General features: G+C 34.9%; 1 protein-coding gene across 1 annotated transcript in view; it reads left to right on the forward strand.

The window, feature by feature from the left end:
- Positions 1-17,763, forward strand: part of MMP16 (matrix metallopeptidase 16) — a 395,065-nt gene extending 377,302 nt beyond the window's left edge. The window contains exons 9-10 of the mRNA XM_027561607.1: positions 9,250-9,365; positions 15,573-17,763. Of these exons, the coding sequence (XP_027417408.1) occupies positions 9,250-9,365; positions 15,573-15,907 (451 nt within the window). The 3' untranslated portion in view covers positions 15,908-17,763. The remainder of the gene's footprint in view (positions 1-9,249; positions 9,366-15,572) is intronic.
- The last annotated feature ends 4,524 nt before the right edge of the window (positions 17,764-22,287 follow it).

Consider the following 22,287-nt stretch of genomic DNA (forward strand, 5'->3'; position numbering starts at 1 on the left):
ATAAAATGTCTCCAACTACTTGAGAAAAGTAAGGATATAAACCTTGTTTATTTTTCACTTTGTAATGTTTGATAGCAAGTGGTTTGAAACATGGAGCTTTATGTGTGAACAAAAAGATTCTATCATTTGCATTCATGGATAAAAATGTATAGCTTTACATTTATTTGTTAAGAACTTTTTATGCATTAAATTTGCATATATTTCTATAGCAAAATATTCATAGATTTTAATTCACTATGAAGAATCTAAAGTTTTGTTAGGTGTTTCTTACTAAATCAATCACAAGTTCATCAAAAAAACTCTATCATAGTAGAAGATATTACTTACCACAACTAGTACATGACTTTCAGCAAGATATAAATGTGGTTAGAGTATGAAAAGAGAAGAATGAAAAAATTGATTGCCATAGCATGGTGACTGCTAATGGAAATAAATCAGTAGACTTACAAATACTCTTTAAATTAATGACCCTCAAAGCTGTTAGAGATTAATTCTTCAGCTGGTTTTAATTGCTTGTTGAATTTTGTTGGGTCCCCCCACCTCCCCCAGAAAGGGGTAGAAACAAAAGGCTGAGAAGAGACCCTGGAGAAATTAACTTCTACAGGACAGAGCATGAAAGCTTAGCTTTCGTATTACAGTTTTAATGAGCATTTCAGAGATAATAATTAAAGCTGCTGTTTTATTATCAGTTAGCCTTACTTATAAAAATGTTTCCATTCTAAAAACTTAGTACTTCTTCAAAAAATTGTTTAGAAATTAAATGTTGGCTGTCTCAAGTCAGTGAAATCAATGAAGGTTAGATATCAAATGTATAATAAAGATTATAGTAAATGAGAAAAGGAGTTTTAGTTAATTTATGTCCTACTTGACGAACTGCATGGCAAATATATAAAACATATAGAAATACTTTGATTTTAAGTTCTGCTCAAGTAACTGCTTTTATAGATTTTAAAAATATTTAAAACAAGATCCCAATTAATCTTCATGTGTGTGATTTTATATGAGTTCATTTGTCATAGATGTTTTATAAGAATACTATTTGATATTTATATATTTAATTCCAAAGTCACAACATTTATTCATATATTCTTTCTAGATTAAAAGTAGATGGAAAGACATTAAACTAACTCAAACGTAAAAAGCAATCTGGTTGTCACTTTTATATGAAAATTCAGTGTATTTCTTCCTTATAAACATTATTCATTTACAATACTTATCAACTTTAACATTTTATGTATTTCCCATGTATATTTTTAGAGAAAATTTATTGAAAATTCCTTTATCCTTACTTATTACTTCCTCTTATTGACATTCTTCTGTTTAAAAAAAAACATATTAACAGACTTCTATTTATCTAAGTATAAGATCAGAAAAGAATTTTAGAGCTAACCTAGTCTAGGTGTAAAAACCTCAATTGCTTTAAGTGAAAGTCCTTTAGTCGTGTCCGACTCTTTGTGACCCCATGGACTATACAGGATATGGAATCCTCCAGGCCAGAATACTGGAGTGGGGAGCCTTTCCCTTCTCCAGGGGCTCTTTCCAACCCAGGGATCGAATCCCACATTGCAGGCAGATTCTTTAGCAGCTGAGCACCTGGGAAGCCCCAGTTGATTTAAGGGGTCAGACAAATAATGTATAGGAGTAATATATAAGGCAGTAGGGAGTGATGGATACTGTGGTGAGCTGCAAACCACACATATCTAGAAGAGCATTGAAAATCAGAAAAAATTCTATAATCTGCTAGACAAACAAAGCTCACCTTTAAATTAGCTTTGGTCTAAACACTGCCATGTGTCAGCCCTGTGTCTTATTCACTTCCTACCAAAGTCTGGACGGCCTCAGTTGCGTTCCATGGGCATGCATCCTTCTATACCTGACTAACTGTGGTAACAGGATAAATATGAGGCAGCCCATTCCATTCTCAATAGCTCTAATTCCTGCTTCCTTAAGATTTCTGTATTTGTTTTGGCATATCTCTCACTCATTTATTTAACACATGTTTTGAGCACATACTATTGATGTGTGCTGGGTAATAAAGATATAGTAGGAGAAAAGATGACAAGGCTTCTGCCCCTAATGTCCTTAGACTCTATCAGGGATATTGCTGTAAAGAGAGAAGAAAAAAATGACCTTGATATTTTAACATTGAGAAACACTCCAAAGAAATAAAAACAGGTGCTGATGTGATACTCATGGGTGGTAAAGAGGGGGTGGAGCTTAGTGTGTAAGTCAAGAAAGGCCTAAAGATGCCCTAATGCAGGGACTCAAGAGGGGAGAAATTTCAGTCACATGAAATCATTCAGGCCAGTGTAGTGTAGGCACATGAAGCAGTGGTGCAAAAGCAATGTTAGAATGTTCAAATCAGAAAAAAACATTGTTGCGAGAGCATAGGGAGTCTGTGGTTGAAGAAGTCCCATAGGTAGGTAAGAACCAGATGATGAGACATTTTAAGCACAATGGAAAGGCGTAGGAGGGTTCTCAGCAGGAAAGTACATGTTCTGATGTGTATTCAAAATCATCACTGTGACTTCTGTATGACTGGTGGGTTTCAAATGTGGGCACGAGGGAGTTACTTAGGCTGTTGAGGTAGTACAGGTTGACACAAGAGTGACAGTGTAGATGGAGCCAAGAGTACAGTGTATGTTTTTATGTACTCATAGCAGGCTGGTCTTAAGGCTTGGATTTTAGAGGTGAGAAGGACAAATAAATAACATCTAGATTTGTCACCGGAATTGAATAGATTGTGCCATTTCTGAAGATAGAACATATAAGAGAAGGGATATTGGGGAAGGGGGATCTAGAGTTTGAAATGCTCACTTTTGGTAAGTAGATACCTGTTTACTCACAATTGGAGAAATCAAGGAGGTAGTTGGATGCCTGAGTTCTCAAGGAAAGGTGGGTTGGAGGCCCAGATATGAGAGGAATTGACATATAAATTGCATTGCATGTGGGGGCCCACATGAAATCTCCTAAGTGCAGAAGTGTAGGTGAAATGATGGTTCTTTAAACAGATCTATAAATTCAGATTAAAATGTCCACGTTCACTGTTTCACATACAGCGTGGAGCTCAGTCCTTCAGACTCCTACTTGCCCTTTTCTTAATATACTATAAGTTGATACTTGGATACATTTTGATCTTCATAACATTTAGCTCTAAAATGCTGTCATCCTAAATCATCTCTTAGCATCTTCTCACAAATATATCCAAGACTCCATTGCTATACTTCATTCTAGGGTGAACCATTGAGGATTTTAAGACATTTTTAAAGAAGACAAAATTTAGATCTATTTTGGTTTGTTTTATTATTATTACCACCAATAGCCAAAAAAAAAAAAATCTATTTCTTGTAGCTTAAGTTATGTGTTTATGAAGTATTTCCTTTTTGTGTTTTTAAAATTATCCAGCAGAGTACAAATTGCTATTTTTGATTATTTTCCATTTTTAATAATGCTTCTGAAGAAAGAAATTTTGTATGATTATTTGGGTGTGAAAAAAAGTGGCCCTTGGTTTTGTGATAACAGAGGGAAAGACGTCCTGGCTCTGAAGTAAAAAGAAAAAAAATTAGACAAAGTGAATGAAGAAATGACCAGGTCATGTGAAATCAAACTTTTTGTTCAGTTTGAGTTCAGTATCCAGAAACATTAAAGTATATCATTTCAGAATGTTCTATACTATTTATTTGTTCACACAGAAGGAATTTAAGAGATTACTGTATTTTATTACATGGACAACTGTTTTCTCTTATGATTATGACTGATACTCAGTCTGAAAATGATGAGTAAATCCCATTTCTATTCATGATTTATTTTAGAAGATCAATTTACAATGTGTTTCTCAAAGAATCAGCAATTTAAAGTCATAATTCTACTGCAAAGATTGTAGATATGTTAGAAGAAAAGGCTATACCATTTATTTACAATAGCTTTCCCAAACTTTTCCATTATAATGTCTAAATTTTAAACCCCTCCAATTTATTTACATCATGTTCCATCTGAATACATTAATAGTCTTCTGAATGAAGCTGTAAGTTTATTTTTCAGGAGAAAAAAATCAGCAGATTGAACTTTTTTGTTCATGTTAAAATATGTTACATATGTTGGAAATTAAAATGTGAACTTCAGAAGCCTCAGCTTTTTTATAAAGTAGCTGAATGTAATATCTTTATATAATCATATAATGGACTGAGTAATATTATGGTTGAATATAGTTAGATGATTTTAATCACATTTAAGTTTACTGAGTATGTATCAAAGCTGACACAGCAGATAACCTGAGGATCCAAGCTACCTATGAGTTTTTTAAAAACTGTGAAATGAAATTATAGTTTTGCATTATCAGCTAGCAAAAAGAGGGGAAAATCGCTTTTATCCTAACAAATTCATACCAAGATTATGTTCCTCTGAAGGAGTACAAAGAAATCCACGTTCCATTAATATTTTCTTGAACTGTGAGCTCTGTAAAGTTTATGTTGCATATCAGTGCTCAAAAATGGTAGGTAAAGATGTCTATGAGTGAATAGAGTGAGGGATGAAGGAAAATTATATGGACACAATGAGCATTATGAATTTCAGTGAGGGCCCCAGGAGGGTAAGATGGCATGGAGATTAATATAAGAACGCTATGTCAAGGGAAACACTAGCAGTAGTGGGGTAGAAAATTGTACTAAACTATGAGTCAAAAAGCATTTGAGTTTCACTCTGTGACATTCAAGAACAGCAAATATGGGCGAAACACCCCAAGACACATATTAATCAAATTAACAAAGATCAAACACAAAGAACAAATATTAAAAGCAGCAAGGGAAAAACAACAAATAACACACAAGGGAATTCCCATAAGGATAACAGCTGATCTTTCAATAGAAACTCTTCAAGCCAGGAGGGAATGGCAAGACATACTTAAAATGATGAAAGAAAATAACCTACAGCCCAGATTATTGTACCCAGCAAGGATCTCATTCAAGTATGAAGGAGAAATCAAAAGCTTCTCAGACAAGCAAAAGCTGAGAGAATTCTGCACCACCAAACCAGCTCTCCAACAAATACTAAAGGATATTCTCTAGACAGGAAACACAAAAATGGTGTATAAATTCAAACCCCTAACAATAAAGTAAATGGCAACGGGATCATACTTACCAATAATTACCTTAAACGTAAATGGGTTGAATGCCCCAACCAAAAGACAAAGACTGGCTGAATGGATACAAAAACAAGACCCCTACATATGTTGTCTACAGGAGACCCACCTCAAAACAGGGGACACATACAGACTGAAAGTGAAGGGCTGGAAAAAGATTTTCCATGCAAATAGGGATCAAAAGAAAGCAGGAGTAGCAATACTCACATCAGACAAAATAGACTTTAAAACAAAGGCTGTGAAAAGAGACAAAGAAGGTCACTACATAATGATCAAAGGATCAATCCAAGAAGAAGATATAACAATTATAAATATATATGCACCCAACACGGGAGCACCGCAGTATGTAAGACAAATGCTAACAAGTATGAAAGGAGAAATTAACAATAACACAATAATAGTGGGAGACTTTAATACCCCACTCACACCTATGGATAGATCAACTAAACAGAAAATTAACAAGGAAACACAAACGTTAAACGATACAATAGACCAGTTAGACCTAATTGATATCTATAGGACATTTCATCCCAAAACAATGAATTTCACCTTTTTCTCAAGCGCACATGGAACCTTCTCCAGGATAGATCACATCCTGGGCCATAAAGCTAGCCTTGGTAAATTCAAAAAAATAGAAATCATTCCAAGCATCTTTTCTGACCACAATGCAGTAAGATTAGATCTCAATTACAGGAGAAAAACTATTAAAAATTCCAACATATGGAGGCTGAACAACACGCTGCTGAATAACCAACAAATCACAGAAGAAATCAAAAAAGAAATCAAAATTTGCATAGAAACGAATGAAAATGAAAACACAACAACCCAAAACCTGTGGGACACAGTAAAAGCAGTCCTAAGGAGAAAGTTCATAGCAATACAGGCACACCTCAAGAAACAAGAAAAAAGTCAAATAAATAACCTAACAAAAAAAAAAAGAGAAAAGCAAATATGATTAAGACATTACCTTTGAATAATACGATGCCCAATGCTTTGTTATTGACTAAATTGAGTGACCATATATACTAAATCTATGGTTAGGACATCAGCATAAGCACATTTTAATCTGTAATATAAAATATTGGTGAGGGGTTTTGGTGAAATAAGATTAAAATTATGTATATCTACAAAATGCTTCATGAACAGGTCCTGTAACATGAACATTGTTGTAACTAAACCTTGGAGAATAAACATGGTTTCTGAGTATGCAGGAATCTTCCTTAAATCATGTATGGAATGTGGTCCCATTGTCAACTAGAATGTAAAATTGTTCCTTGGTTAGGCAAATTTTAAAATTTGCTTTAAGTTATGGTTTATGCTAACTAAAAATTTCACTTATTGAAAGTTACATCATTGTTTAATCTATCATTGAGGGAAAAAACTGCCAAGTATACTTTGACATAGCATTGAGATGGAGACATAACACAGATGCAAAATGTGCAAATATATGCACCTTAGAATCTGTGAAATAAGGCATTTGATGATTTCTCTGCAAAAACGTTTCTTTATGGTCAACTCAGGAACTAGTTAGTATATACGACTATTGTAAATATCATTGAAATATTTCCTTGAGAGAAAAGATCTGGATATTTTGAGCGCAATCTCAACCTCCTTAAACATGCTCTATTCATCATAGTGTGGTCTGTGATGACATATTCAAAAACAACTTAAATCTGGTGTTTCCATGGGAAACAAATGTGAATGAAAGTGCACTTTAGCTTTGGTAGAACTTTGCACTCCCTACTGGTCTTCTTCAATAAGATAGGCTCGGCTACCATGATTTCAGCTCAGTGTTTCTCCCTGAAGCCTTTCCTGATCTCTCTATCAGATCTGCCCTCGTCTTCTATGTGATAAGAATCTGTGACAAACACCTGCATCATGTGTTCCCCTTTTTGGATAAAATCTGCCTTGTGAATTACTTATTGGGATATATCCTGAAACAATCTGTTTCTACTTTCTCTGTGAACAGGGAAGGTGGCGGTAGTGCTAATATTCCGCATGTTACTTTTCTAAGGTATCTAGGAATCTGTAGCAAAACATTCTTTACAAGAGCCCACAGGCCAATAGATAAAGGATTCTCCATAGACCTGAAACAGGAGCATGTCCAGAAAAGACTGGATTTTTTTTTTCTTTTTCTGGTTTGAACCAAATATCTAATCTCAATATAAATGCATTTTGTGTTACTCCACAAATCTTTTGGCGTAACGCTACCTTTAGCACATACTAAGACATGTCTAGTGATGGTAGCGGAGGGAGAAAATGTTATCAAACATATTTGGTATGTGTAGAGGAAAGAGTAGACACTTTTGAAATCAAACAGAATTGGTTAGAAATCTACATATCATTCATTGTCCTCCAAGAATTCTCCTCTCAAATGGGGTCAATGACAACTCTTTCATGGGTTTATTGTGATTAAATAATTTAATGCACAGAGCATTATATGCCTGCTCTAAAATAGTCAATATCACTGTGAACTCCCAATGGTTTCACTCCAGTTTCGTCAATCCTTTTGAATCTATAGATACAAAATATTTGACTCTTAGAACAGATATAAAATAAGGAGGAATCCAAAGTAGAGATGTTCAGAGTTTGTTCCTTCAATGTCTAGCAGGTCTGTGAAAATGGCCCAGCAACCACCCTGTGCAGGGATTAGAGTCTGAGAGTTCTGACTCTTGGAAGCTTTGCTTTTATCTGCTTATCTGTCTACACACCAAGGACTCTAGTCGAGACTTGCCCTGAAGTCTATATTCATGTACCCATTGCCTCATCAACAACTCTGCTTTGCTAACAGGCATCTGAATTTAGCACACCTAAAACCAAACTCATGATTCCTCAAACCACCCTCACTTACCTTTCCATGCTTCCTATCTCACTGAATGGCAATATTGTTCCTCCGGATGTTCAGGTCCCAAATTCTGGAGTCATGCTCAGCTTTGTTACCTCACATCCTGCATTCATTGCATTCATAAGTACTCGGGGCTTTTCCTTCCAAGCAATCTCCCAACCCCTTGAATTATTATCAGCTCTCCAGCATACTCTGCGGCTCCAGGATTACTGAAATGACGTCACACCTGGTATCCCTGCTGCTTCTTTTTAGTCTGTTTCACTCGCCGCTGCAGTGTGTTCCTTTCAGAAATAAGCCCTATCTTAAAGCTCCTCTGCTGACAGTCTACATTGGCTTCGCATCTCTCTTAGAGGAAAACCACAGGTTTTGCCAGAGCGTAAGGACGACTTAGCAGAGCAGCAGCAGCAAGGGTCTATCTAATCAGAGATGCCTGCTCCCACTCTGAGCTCATCTCCCCTTTGCTAAGTCAATTCCAGACAGTCCAGCCTCACTGGGCGCTCAAGCACTCCAGGCTTGTGCCTGCCACGGGAACTTTTGATAACCAGTTACCCTATCTGGAGTGGTGTACTCTCCAAAACTACACGTGTTGCTTCTTACTTCTTTCTGCAGTCCGCTCAAAATATCAGCTTTTCAGAGAGGACCTCTCAATCTAGTGATTTTAAATGGCTGATACATATCCCTAGGTAACTTGTTCTGCTTTATGTTCTTAAATAGATCTTCCCAGCTCTTTTGATACTACGCATTTATTGATAAATTGTATTTTTTTCCTGTAATCCCTACATATCCTAAAATATAAGCTAAGAACTGAGGCATGTCTGTTGGGTTAAGGTTGTATCTCTAGCACCTACAATAATGCTAGAAACATAGTAGGTGTTCAATAAGTATTTGTTAAATAAATGAGTGGGTAAATGAATCAAAATTATGCTTATTTCAAAAGAAGTATTCTGCTGTCTTAGTTTTAAAAATCATGAATATCTCTGATTTCTACACTGGTTGGTGATACCCTTTTGAATTGTAATGATGCTTAGCTAGTGTTTTAAAATTAGTTTTAGCGGACCATAAATATACACTAACATACCCATTTTTAACATATTCAGGAAAGGAAACAATAATTTATGTCCACTGTCTTTGCATGATTTGAATCCATTCTCTAACTCACTAACAGGGATACAAGTAGTATACAGAAGGGATTTAGTGGATGTTATTATGTGTATACATAATTGTCTTTCCTGTGCATCTGTTGTTGTTGTTGATTTATCCTTTTTAGGTATTGGAGATATAGTGAAGAAATGAAAACCATGGATCCTGGCTATCCCAAACCAATCACAGTCTGGAAAGGTATCCCTGAATCTCCTCAGGGAGCCTTTGTTCACAAAGAAAATGGTATGCAACACTTGTATTATGTATTTCATGAGTTTGCTGAGTAAATGAATAATTTATCCTACTCATTCACTGTGTTAAAAGATTAGAAAGTGCCCTACTAGGGCTATATCATATTTATATAAACTTTCCTTCATAACTTTGTATTTAATATAATGCTCAAGATGTTCTTCAGCCTCAACCTATTTTAGTTTATTTAAAAAAGTATTTTTAAAAACTGAAGAGTTTTTAATACCATTGAAGTAACCTCACCTATTTTCTGCTAAAATTCATGTAGAGATAATAATAACAGGCATATGTGGGACAGGAAGTGATCACAAGAAATGTTTTAAATGTGGGCCGAGTCACAAAGACATCTAGTAATACAGCATGTTGAGGATTATAATTTTTCCTGTGTACCTTTAGATATTTGAGACTCCTATATCTGTTGGTTGAGTTCGAACATTTCTCTCCTCATTCAAAGATTAGTATGAATGAGCTGTAATAATAATTCAAAATAAAATTATTCATAATATTCCAAGAAAAGGAAAGTGACATGAAACTGAAATATAGAGGGGGAAAAAAAGCATATCTTATCAAATGATTTATAATAGGAACAAGAAAAAAATACATTATGTGGGTACTAAAGAGCATGAAAATTCTATAACATATACGTAATGATAACCAAATAAACATCACTTGCAAGAGCAAAATTAAATGCATCTAGGGGGAGGAGAAACCACAAAAATTTAAGGAAAAATCAGGGGGGTATAAAAAAAAATCAGTGCCATCCACTGAAAACAATGACTGACCATCAACAAATTGCCAGAGTGTAAATAAGCTTCCCACTGAACGCACACTTGAAGGAACTGAAACCCAGGATGATACCAATCGGAAAAGTCCAACTCAAACTGTGTTTTGATCCTCATTATATGTCATTTATACCACATTCTGTGTAATCATATCCCACAAGTGAAATTCTATAGGCAGAGGCTATCAGAAAGAACCTTGAAGCCTGACTGCAGCACTGACTGGCACTGCGGTGTTTTGAGTATTCTATCGGGTCAGAGAATCAAAGGACGAAGTTAAATATAGCCTGTATGTGACAAAAGCAAAAATCACAGGAGAGGACACATTGAGGTAACACATGTTTGTTTAAGATGAAAAGGAAATCATTAAGAAATAAAGGAAGTCACAATGCTACCAAAATGGAGGCTGCAAAATCCTATCAATAACATGGCAAAAAAAAAAAAAATGTTTGACAAACTATGCAAATGCAAAGGACAAAGAAGTGAAAAGATTTGAAAGATGATCACACGGAAGGCAGGAAACTGAGATCATGCCCCCCAAATTATAGCTGTCACCAGGAATCTAGTAGAGAAAGGAGACTTCTTGAGGTTAAAGAGGGTTGTTTCAGACCAGATAAAACTGACTTCAGCTAACATTTACAGAATACCTAGCACTGCTCTAGTCTGCCCTCGATAAAAGTCATCACACACTACACAGAAATACATGCAAAGAAAATTATACCAAGATCTTAGCAGTGGTTAAGTATAACAAGTTTGATAATAGTTTCTAAGATTTCTTCCCTTTATTAATATTCTAAAATTAGTATAACTTTTATAATTAAGATAACTTTAATAATCATTTCAAAAGATTGAAAAAGTATGCATAATCTTAACTCCTAGCATATTAACTGTTTTTATTTCCCCTTTCTCTATTCACAAGGCCACTAAAAACTGAGATTTGATACAGGTTTCCTGGAAATAAACCATAATTGTCTAAAAATAACAAATATTCTTGCTGAATCTTGCCCCATGGTTCTTCACATTCTTGTCCATCTGAAAATAATATTTGTTTAAAATAAATGGTTTCTTTACATTCAGAGTTTCATGTTTTCTTTCCACATAGCAAAGAATAACTTTGTAAAATAGTGGCAAAAAACAAAGCATGTTGGAAAAAATCAGTGCTTCCAAATGACAAAAACTACAGATGAAACTTCAACACATCTATGTCTTCTGTACCTTACCGAGTCCAGCCCTTCCTTTAAGATCCTTAAACACTGAGCTCATTTTTGAACTTTTAGGAGTGCTTGTATATTCTTTTTGGTACACTCACCCTTGCACTCAAAATCTCATATTACAGGCATCCATTTATATGCCCATTTGTTATCACCTCTAGAGTAAATTCTTCAAGTGCAGTTGCACAGTAACCATTCAATAAGTGTTGTTGAAATTAACTTGACGCCTTTTAGTACTCTACACATTCATCCCATAAAGTGAAGGAAATCTCCTATTTGTTTGAAACTCTTGTTCTGGAGGGTAGCAATATTAATCAGTCTGGAAGGCCGTAGTCTAGAGAGTTTACCAATAGCAAATTCTCCAATTTCAATTCTCTACTCAGATCTCATGCTTGTGTTTTTAACCTTGAACTCAAATTTTACACAACTTCTTCCCTATGTTTCTTATTGAAGAGAGCAAGCTCAAATTATTGAGTAAGCACATTTATATTTATATTTAGACTCAAAGTAATTCCCTATAAGGGTAACATGTACTTGACAGTCATAAAATCAGAGGTGACACAGTAATGAAATGTTTTCTCTAATTCTTCATCCTTCCACCAAGGTAGGAATTTCTTCCTAGGAATCATCTCCTCATCATAATTTTCAAAGAAAAAAAAAATCCCCCAAAGCTTAATCTTGAGCTATAGATTTTTGAAGTATATTTTCATATTAAGGTGGAATATGCTTTCCTATAATACCAATACCTATCGATATTAATTCTGCCACCTTGACCAATGAAATGTGAATATGTGCTGCTGTTTACTGAGTTCCCACCATCTATCAGCTGTGCTACATAAATTTGTTATCTAACTTAATTGTCCAACACAAACACCTCCTTGCATCATTTATAATTACTTATTAAATGAGAAAACCAACATCAGCTAGTTTAAGTACTTACTCGTGATCATGAAATTGATAATATATGTCTAAGGGTTGAAACTAGAACATTCTAGCCTCACTGAATTGCTCTAATACACTCTTTCCAAAGAGGAAAAGCTAAATCATCTTCTCCTATGTTTTATCATTAAGGTAATTGACACTCTGCCATGTCAGGCTAAATTTTTCACTTTGTCATATTGGACATACCTTAGACTTTCTCAGAATGTAGCTTCCTAAGCCATCAGCATCCCAATTTTCACCTGTAACTATTCTTAGTTTAACAATTTTCTTATTTTCCACTTTATTTTTAGCCCACCCCTGAAAATAGCTACAGTAATCCAAAGGATACTTGACTTATGTAAAATATAGTGAAATTATTTCTTGCTTTTGACAGTGTTTTAAGCAGTGGCATGATTTTTTTCATCATATACTAAAATTATAGTGAATAATCACTGCAATTACCCACCTTCAAATCTCTAATTGCTGTCAAGCCCCACCTCCTAGGTATTCTATATTTTCTCCTTATAAAATGCAATTTTAAGTTTAATACAAAATTCTACTTTTAACACTGTTTCATTTTGTTTACTGATTACAGCTCCACTTTTAGTCTAGTAAAAGTTTTGACTTGATTCTGTTGGTATATTAATTCTCTAACCCACTCTCACTCTCTGTTAAAATCTGTCAGTGGGATTCAAGCACACATTTTCACAATATTCAGTTGATTTATTCACATTTATTAAACATTAATTATCCTCTTACTAATAAATATATGAGTGGAAAACAGAGAGAACACATAGGTACTGCCATGCAGGATCATCTATGAAGTTGTAGCAGGACAGCTATGGTAGACAATCTCTCCTTACGTTTTAGGATTAAGCAATAGAACAGTCACCAGTGAAAACCAATCAAATACAGGAGAAAAAAAGGTCATCAAGTAACTCATTACAACCTCACTGACTTCTTTCTCAGAATTTCTCAAAAATGATAATTCAGGTAAGAATTCATCTCAAATTTCTACTCTTAGTAAGCATAATATCTACAAGATTACAGCATTAAAGTTACTCACAAAAGAAGAAAAAATAAGTACATAAATTTTCTTCAACCCACTGACATTTCTTAAAGGGTTAAAAAAACCCCAAATCATTGAATGAGATGAATTTTTCAGGATCAAGGTTGGACAGATTTCTGTTATTCTGCTGATGAAACTTCTTGTCTTTAACAAGTGTATTGAGCAAACTACAATTCTACTGTATATGGAGTGTGTTAATAGTGTATAATTTGGCCTGCAGACCAAATGATAAATATGGAAATACAAACTTCTGAATTTTTATATGACACCAGTGGTTTTCATAGTAATTAGCTTTGACTAAAAATTAAAGATAAGGACATTTTCAGCTGTTGGTTTCCGATCTACAAATGTAAGAAGTTTGTTCACCTGTTTTGAATGTCTGTTTAATTCTAGATCAATGCTATTATTCAACTATGATCATCAAAGCTACTGTTATTTGGCAGGCCCTCAACATTTCTTTATCCAGGTTTCTGAGTAATTACATTGGCTTTCATTAACATGATCAAATACCAGCTCCCTGCAGAAAAATTTGAGTCTACACACACCAGTTTTCACTTGGCAACTTGTTCTGATTACAAAACTGCCCTTCAAATCTAAAAGCAACAACCAAATTTCATGGCATTAAACAAAATGATTTCTAGAGTGAAGTGACCTGAAGTGACGATCAATCCTAGTTGAAATTTTTTGAAGAGATGTCAGAGGTTTTTTTTGTTGTTGTTATTATTTTAGGAGTGAGATCTACCACAGCTTGTAATGTTGAACCACGGAGTATTTGTGAAAAGACAGAAATCTCTAAGAGACCTAGTCTTAGAAAGATCATTAAGATTCAGGCTCTAAAGCTAGACCAAGATTTAAATCCTTTTTCCAGCAGTATTGGGCATATCATTTTATCTCAGAGCTTCAGTATCTTTGCCTGAAAAATATAGGTAGTTAATTCTACCTGACAGAGTGTTTGTGAGGATTAAAAGATGTCATTTACTAAGCTTTTTCACAAGGATTCTTCCATAGTAAGTGCTCATTGATAGAAGAAACTCTCATTAACAATTATTAACTCAGAAAGTAGGCATACTATTCAAAATTAGATAGCTCCCAAAATATAGTTTTTAAGTGATTATAACATTAACACCTTTCTTTTTAGTTTGTTGAATTTTATCTCAAAGCAAGAATTAAAGTGAAATCACAAAGAAACTTGACATGAAGAAACTATGAAAGAAAAACCTGGACTTGTTTCCGGGAAAAACAACAAAAGTTAAGAGAAGAGTCCTAAGAAAAACACATGTATTTGTAGTTTGCAAGTCTGTTATCTGCATCCATCGTATTTTGGAACACAAATCATATGTGTTGCTAAGTTATCTGAGCCTTCTACATACCACCACCTCCTCCTCCATGAAATATAGGTTAGCTGGCAGTATTAAAGACAGAATTATAGATTTATTTACACTTCATTAACCCTTTACTCTAAAAGGATTGATAATGGCTTTTGAAGTTCTGTAAAGTATAGCCAGATAATAAAAATTTCACCTAGTCTATAATAAAGTTAAATAACAAGGACAAAAGGAGAGACAAAATGGGCATGATCTAGAGCTGAAAATGAGATTACTGCACAAAATACAATAAATATCTATTTAATTATTAAAATTCCTAGCAGACCAAGGATATCATCTCCAGTTTCATGATTTATGATTTCTTATGACTTCTTTTCCAAATGACAAAACAAAGTTGTTTCTTAAGAGGAGTACAACTATTCCCAGTCTTAAAATGATTAGAAATTTCCCTTGAACTAGTTTGCAGAGAAGCCTCCTTTTAATGTATTATGCAATGTCCTCAATAGCTGCATTAGGGCTAACAGAGCTTCTGTTTATAAGGCTGTTTCAGTATCTTTTAATACAGGTTGGTATGCTCACACTAATGTGTAATTCTGCACCAGCAGTTCTATAAGCTAGCAGCAGAGTAGATGCGTATAGCATGGGCTTTTAAGACTCTGTGTAAATAGTATTTCTTCCTCTCTGTTGAGCCATCAGTAGGCATTTGAGGGCCCAGTTTCTGGACCACAACAGCCAGATCCATGTCAACAGACAGCTGAGCTGGGAAAAGGGTTTTCTTCCTAGAAAAATTGAGTGGCCTTAACATACATCTTTTAAGTAGCCTATTTAATTAAATTTCTATACATCTACTCTTTTACAAATAAGTGATTCCTGTGTGTGTGTTTCCCCCCAACCAGGCTTTACATATTTCTACAAAGGAAAGGAGTACTGGAAATTCAACAACCAGATACTCAAGGTAGAACCTGGATATCCCAGATCCATCCTCAAGGATTTTATGGGCTGTGATGGACCAACAGACAGAGAGAAAGAAGGACACAGCCCACCAGATGACGTAGACATTGTCATCAAACTGGACAACACAGCCAGCACTGTGAAAGCCATAGCTATTGTCATTCCCTGCATCTTGGCCTTATGCCTACTTGTCCTGGTTTACACTGTGTTCCAGTTCAAGAGGAAAGGAACACCCCGCCACATACTGTACTGTAAACGCTCTATGCAAGAGTGGGTGTGATGGAGGGTTTCTTCCTTTCTTTCTTTTCTAGGAGTTTGTGGTAACTTGAGATTCAAGACAAGAGCTGTTATGCGGTTTCCTAGCTAGGAGCAGGCTTGTGGCAGCCTGATTCGGGCTGACCTTTCAAACCCAGAGGGTTGTTGGCCCTGCACATGAGTGGAAATGCACTCATGGGGAAGCTTCCATGATGCACAGTATCTGCTGTTCTTCAGTCCTCTGTCTTTCTTTGTCATTCAGTTCTAGGCCTTTCCTCTGCACGCTCAATGCCCAGTTAATTTTCAGGATTACCTAAAGAGGAAAAAGAAGAAAAGATTATTCTTAGAGGTTTCTAATATTATGTTTTGTTTTGTTTTCTGACGTCTGAGCCCATTTCTGGGGGGAGAAAAGCAAAATGGAAAACCCACGAATTTTTGCTTCATAGCAAGGAAAAAGAAAAGGCTAAACAAAAAACCCACCATTGAACTTTCAGGAAAGTGTGAAGACCCAAAACAGCTTCGTCTCCAAAGAAGATAGCTCTCTGACTGCTATGGATAGTCTCCCGTGCTTCATTTTTGTCAGGTGGGAGACCTGGAACACACATGTAGGACTCTAGACTGTTGGGACAGCCATTTTCCAACAAACAAGGGGCCAAAATATCTGCAATATAGTAACAGCCTTAATACTACATCCATTTTTCATTTTATACAGCTGTTCTCAGCTATGTCTTCAATGTTTCATCACATTTATATTCACAGCTACATTCAGATGGGACCTTTTGGTTGTTTTGAAGTGTTTCCAAGCCCCTTCCTGCCACCTCACCCCGACACCATTGTGATAATCTCCCCAAGTCGTACTAGGCCATTGCCCCAGGCCTTCCATGGGTCTGTCAGGAATATTCATTATAAGGGGAGCAAGAAGCAGTATGTCTTTAAAGTGGTTTAAAATGCCAGTCATTTTCTAAGGGTATGTGACTCCAGTAATATAGTGGTGTAACCCTTTGAGAACTATCAAAGCAGCTTTCAGAGTCTTAGGACCTGGTAAATTATAGAAGTGGGCAATGGTAAAAACAGGCATAGGTTCAAGGAGTTCAGGTTTTTAAAACAGATATCCTATAGCCCCATGTAATTTTAAGTGATTTACAGTACTACATAAATGCATTTATAACAAACAGAAATGATGTTACTTGCCAAACATTTTCTGGCAAATAAAAAGGTATTTTATTAAATATCTTGTAAGAGTGAAATTTTATTTGAACAACTGATTATAACAGCCTGTCTTTTTTGTTGTCATTGTCGTTGTCGTTAGACACACTGAATTTCTGTTTTAAAATCCATTGCATGAAAAATCAGCTTTGCCATGGAACATGCCATTAGCATTGCCATCTTATGAATGAATTAAAATGATGACTCTGAGATTGCATGAATATACTCCAGTGTATTAGCTATTGCATGTCAACCATAGTTCTCAAAGGGTTAGTGTGGCTTCTGGCATTTAGCCATCCATTTGATCGCTGACAGAGCCAAGAGACCACCAAAGCATCTCACTGTTGAGTGTAATTTGTCCTATAACAGCAGGATTGTCATTTCCATGTGACCTGCAGAGCAGGTTTGTATCAATATTTTTTTCCTAGAGAAAAGTCAGCAACTGACAGACCTCTTAATTGATTTTTTTAGGAGCTGCTTCTTGCAGTGAAAGGCTTTACAGCCACTGGGCTGTGAACTTATTAGAGATGGTCAGAAGGAATGCACCCCATGAGTCAGACATTGGCTTTGTGTGAAAGCCAGCTTTTGAGGGGATTAGCTTTTGAAACAATGAACAGCTTGCCTTGAACTTGATTACTGATCTGTTGACTGTCAATAACAACAACTTAAACATTATCTTCTGTGAAAATTTTCCTTGAAGAGTCCTGTTCTATGTCTTTGCCCTTTGACCTTTAACTTGCACACTGGCACAAACTGAGGGAAATCTGGTGTTGCTTCTCCATTGGAGTGTTAATTGACCTCTAAAAGCCTAATAAGCATGAGCTGTTTCCTTAGAGAGAAAAGGCCCGTTGATGGTGGATCCACAGATGGACACTTTGCTCTTTACATGCACACTTTAAAAATGCCCTAAAGGTAGAAGTGACTTTTAATTTTCCTTTAACATAATTTCAAGTCTAAATTCATCATTTTAGTATAAATATAAAACTATGGGGTTAAAAAAAAAAAACACCTCAAACTACTTGAATGGCCAGTGTGGCTTTTATATAAAGCAGGAATTTTATACTAGTGAAAATTTCTTACTCATTTACTAATGATACACATTTCCAGATGATTTTAATGAGTGTAGGTATATATTCTTATTTGGAAATGGATAGTTTGGCTGCCTTGAATTTGTATTTATACTCAACATAGCATGACAATTAGAATGCCTTTCAGTTAAACTACATGTTTATAATTCGGTTGGGGAAAATGTTTTGTAATCATGGATGGCATGTTGCAAAGCCTTGCAGACTGTTATTTCTTACAACCTATACGTAAAATGAGACTATGAAAAAAAGAATAAAGAAAGAAGAATTGCTGATGGCTTTACGGCAAAACATGATGCAACAGCAGACTGTCTTTTGACAAGATTCTAATGGAGATTATGTATGTGAGGGACAAGGACGCAGGGGAGAGACCCAGCACGAGCCCCGTAGCTTTACTTCAGTGCTTCCATTCCAGAGGGTGCTGGTGGCATAGAGTCAGTCACTGTCCTGAGCTTGGAGGAAGGACCATATACATAAGCTCATTTATATGATATTTGCTTGTGGGAGGGTTTAATATTTTTCAGACCTTGATGCCAAGAAAAAAAAATAACTAGAAATTGTATTTTGCTAAAGACTGAAATGAGGAACTATGTCATTTGAGGACATATGTAAATCATTGAGGAATTCCATCAACCTGCATTGAAAATTGATTTATTTTTTTTCCTCCAAAATGAGGAAGAAACTAAAGAAGCACTCTTTGGTCTCTTTACTCAGTTGTCACAATATCCTGATTCATCGTAAGACTATAAATATATAAGGGCTAGAAAATAACCATAGCATTAAGAAGAGAAAGGTTCTGTCATTATGCTTGCATTCTGGAAACATCATGGAAAAGTGTTGGGTCATATTTTTTTTAATATGAAATGAGATTTATGTGATAAGGCATATATAGCTAATCTCTTTATTAGAACTTTGAATTTTCAGGTTGTGAGATTACAAGAGATAAGAAAACATTAAGTATGACATAATCACAAACATCGGGATTCTATTTGCTTATTGTACAGCAGGCACTTTGTATGGTTGCTAACTCCTCTTTCACTTGGGGTTTGGGGAAAATGTCAATCCTAATGGAACAGCAGAAGGGAGAGTGAGTAATTGGTCTAGCACACTGATTCAAAACCAATGTGAATAATAAGAACAGTTTAGTATCAATAGAGGTATACACCCAGCAAATATTTTCCAACATTCTATCACTGATAATATGGAAGTTTCAGACCTAGGGTTTCCTAAGTCGAAATTAAAACACATTCACAATCACAAAAAATAATTCTCCTTCTGTTTCATTATTTTTCATTACTTTAATATAAATACAAATGTAAACAAAGTAATGTTTTTTACATAAATTAACTATAGAGTTTACAATTTTAGCCAAATATTATTTTTCTATATATTATTACCTGGACTGAATGAAATATTAAAATAGCCAATCAGTCTGTATTCTCTGTAAAGCAGTAAATCCACATCAGACATGTGGAGGAGGCTGTGAATTTAACTGTTGACCTGTTTTAGAACAATGTTGTCTTTGACATGGCACCAGAACAGGTGATCACAGATGCTCTTTACAATCACAAAGATAATATGGATAAGTTAGAGACCATCATATGATACTAGCAAAGACAAATTCTGTTATAAATCAGAGGGCAAGGCTTTTCTGAGTCAGATTGTAATAAATTACTAAGTAATACTTTACAAAATAATTACTAAGTAATAAAGGATAGAGACTGATTTACTGAAACAAGAGAGTTTTACTTCTAATATTCAAATTGCTTTTAATCTTTTTCTATTGGCATATAATTTGTCACATACGATATACTTGTTTTTATTCACTTTCTATGGATGATTTAAAAAACACAGTGTGGTGATGAGAACATTGCCCAACTTCACTGACAATTCCAATACCTGGTGATGTGTATATACTGGATCCTAGGGATAGTAGTATAATACTTTCCATTTCTACATATAGGCTGGTATCTCTAGTATGCTACAAATACACATCCATGCTTTGTGGATCTTATAGTAGAATATGCAGTGTGTCCATATTGACTAAACTCAATGTGCTACCGAAAAGAAATGGATATTATAATCAAATAGACTGAAAATAATCTTTTAACACAAAAGTCATGAAAATAATCTTTTTTTTAAAGTTTTGGAATTATTTCCAGAAATGAATAAAGCAGTGATTTATGATAGTATTGAATCTGTGAGACTGTAACATATACTGAGAAAACCTAGTAGCTGCTGGTGAAATCTTTTTCAGCAAACATATTAGAGAATTCATTTAACTTTTGATTCTCTCAAGAACACATTCCAAAATATCAGACGTTAAACCAGAACATACTATCTAAACCAAAAATGTTGAATTCAGATGAGCCATTACAAATAGCTGTGAGTCCAGTCTTATGATATCACAAAAGATTTCATGTCAGTAGACTCTAACCACTACATTGCATCTCACACACCTTCATGATTGATTTATTTATGATGTGACTTATGATCACAGTTTATAACTGCCAGAGCATATGTATCTATGTTACGGAGTCTATGTTGCCTAGTAGAGAACCATAGCTTCATCAAAGAAGTTATAATTTAAAAGTTAGAGCTTCCTAAGAGAAGAAAAACTTCATAATAAAGAATGCAGCAACCAGGCATTGCACCGCACTATAAATTTGAATGCTAAATGTTAAATTTATTAATATAGAAGTGAAAGAAGAGGGAAAATGAGTTTTTGTAAAATATACAAAACATCCTATTGCATTCTTTAATACAACTGGAAATTTTACTTTAGCCAGTGTAAAAATAGTAGAACCATGCAACTTCAAGCTCTTCGCAGAAGTGATGAGCATGTGATATATCAATGTATATAATTAGACATTGGTTATTAGCTGTTACCCTGCATAAACACATCTGGTACTCATGCATTGCCTTCTAGGCTAAAAATGTCAACGTTAGATATTCAGTAAACTCAATTGGAAAGATCTATATAATATTAGAATTTCCTAAGAAAAGCCATGTCCCTAGGATAGAAATTTACCTCAATAACCATATAACACAAAACACTTGGCACAGTAGCAAAGAAGTTGCCGAAGTGTTCTAGTCTCATCCAATTGTAAGCTTTGTCTTTCATGTTCTACTCAAATCATTTTTCATTTGTTTCTTTTGGTGTAATTTTGAAATGATTCTGATATATTTCAGGTCAAATTAATAACACCCAGTTGCAAATATCTCTTCCAACGTTTTATACATATATCTACTTTGAAATTTAAACCAATAGTATATAAAGCCTAAGAATGAACATTGATTTGACAAATTCAGAGAAATGGAGTATAAAACAGATGTGATGTTGCAAAATTTCTGTCAATTTTCTGGTATAATACTGAAGTATCAGCCTTCAATTTCTAAACACAGTTGTGAGCTTATAACTGGATGTGACATGTATTAAAGATTTAGAACAAAGCTAATTCTTTGCATTAAGTAAGGGTATAGGATCATGAGTGCTGTAGTGCCGTACCTCAGGCACCTGTAACTAAAGCTCTTTAAAGAAAATGAAGGCGTACCCAGTAATCCATGTTTAGTGCATAAGTATTAAAAGGTACATATTCTGAAGTTTTATGAAGATAATTCTGAAGATTTATGAAGACTCTATGCTTTTTCATTTTAAAGAGCAGCAGGTCTTAAAATGTGTCTTACTAGCTTTGAACTGGGAATAATGTTCAAGTCTGCACCCAGCGAGTCCTTTACATTCAAGATCACACTGGACAGTGCAGGACAAACACGTCATAAACTAGAATGTTTTGCGGATGCACGTAACTTTGCCATGTCCTCTGCTATAGAACTGGATCTATGTGCCCTTAAGAAGGGAGAAGAAAAGCAGTTAAATAGAAATAAGAAAATATGATAACTGTATTATGTTAGAACATGTAGCTTCAGAGATGTTATTAACTCTTATTTCGTATAGAAAAACTGGAAGGAGAGAATGGTGAACATGAATGAAATAATCCACTTTTAGACTTACCAAGATGTTTCTTGAGTATCCTATCCACTTGTCTTACCCATGAACAAATATTCATTCACAACACAGACGTTTCTGTAGCACTTGATCTGTAGTTAGATTGGA

The sequence above is a fragment of the Bos indicus x Bos taurus genome, chromosome 14 (genome assembly GCF_003369695.1).
Source record: "Bos indicus x Bos taurus breed Angus x Brahman F1 hybrid chromosome 14, Bos_hybrid_MaternalHap_v2.0, whole genome shotgun sequence".
NCBI lineage: Eukaryota > Metazoa > Chordata > Mammalia > Artiodactyla > Bovidae > Bos > Bos indicus x Bos taurus.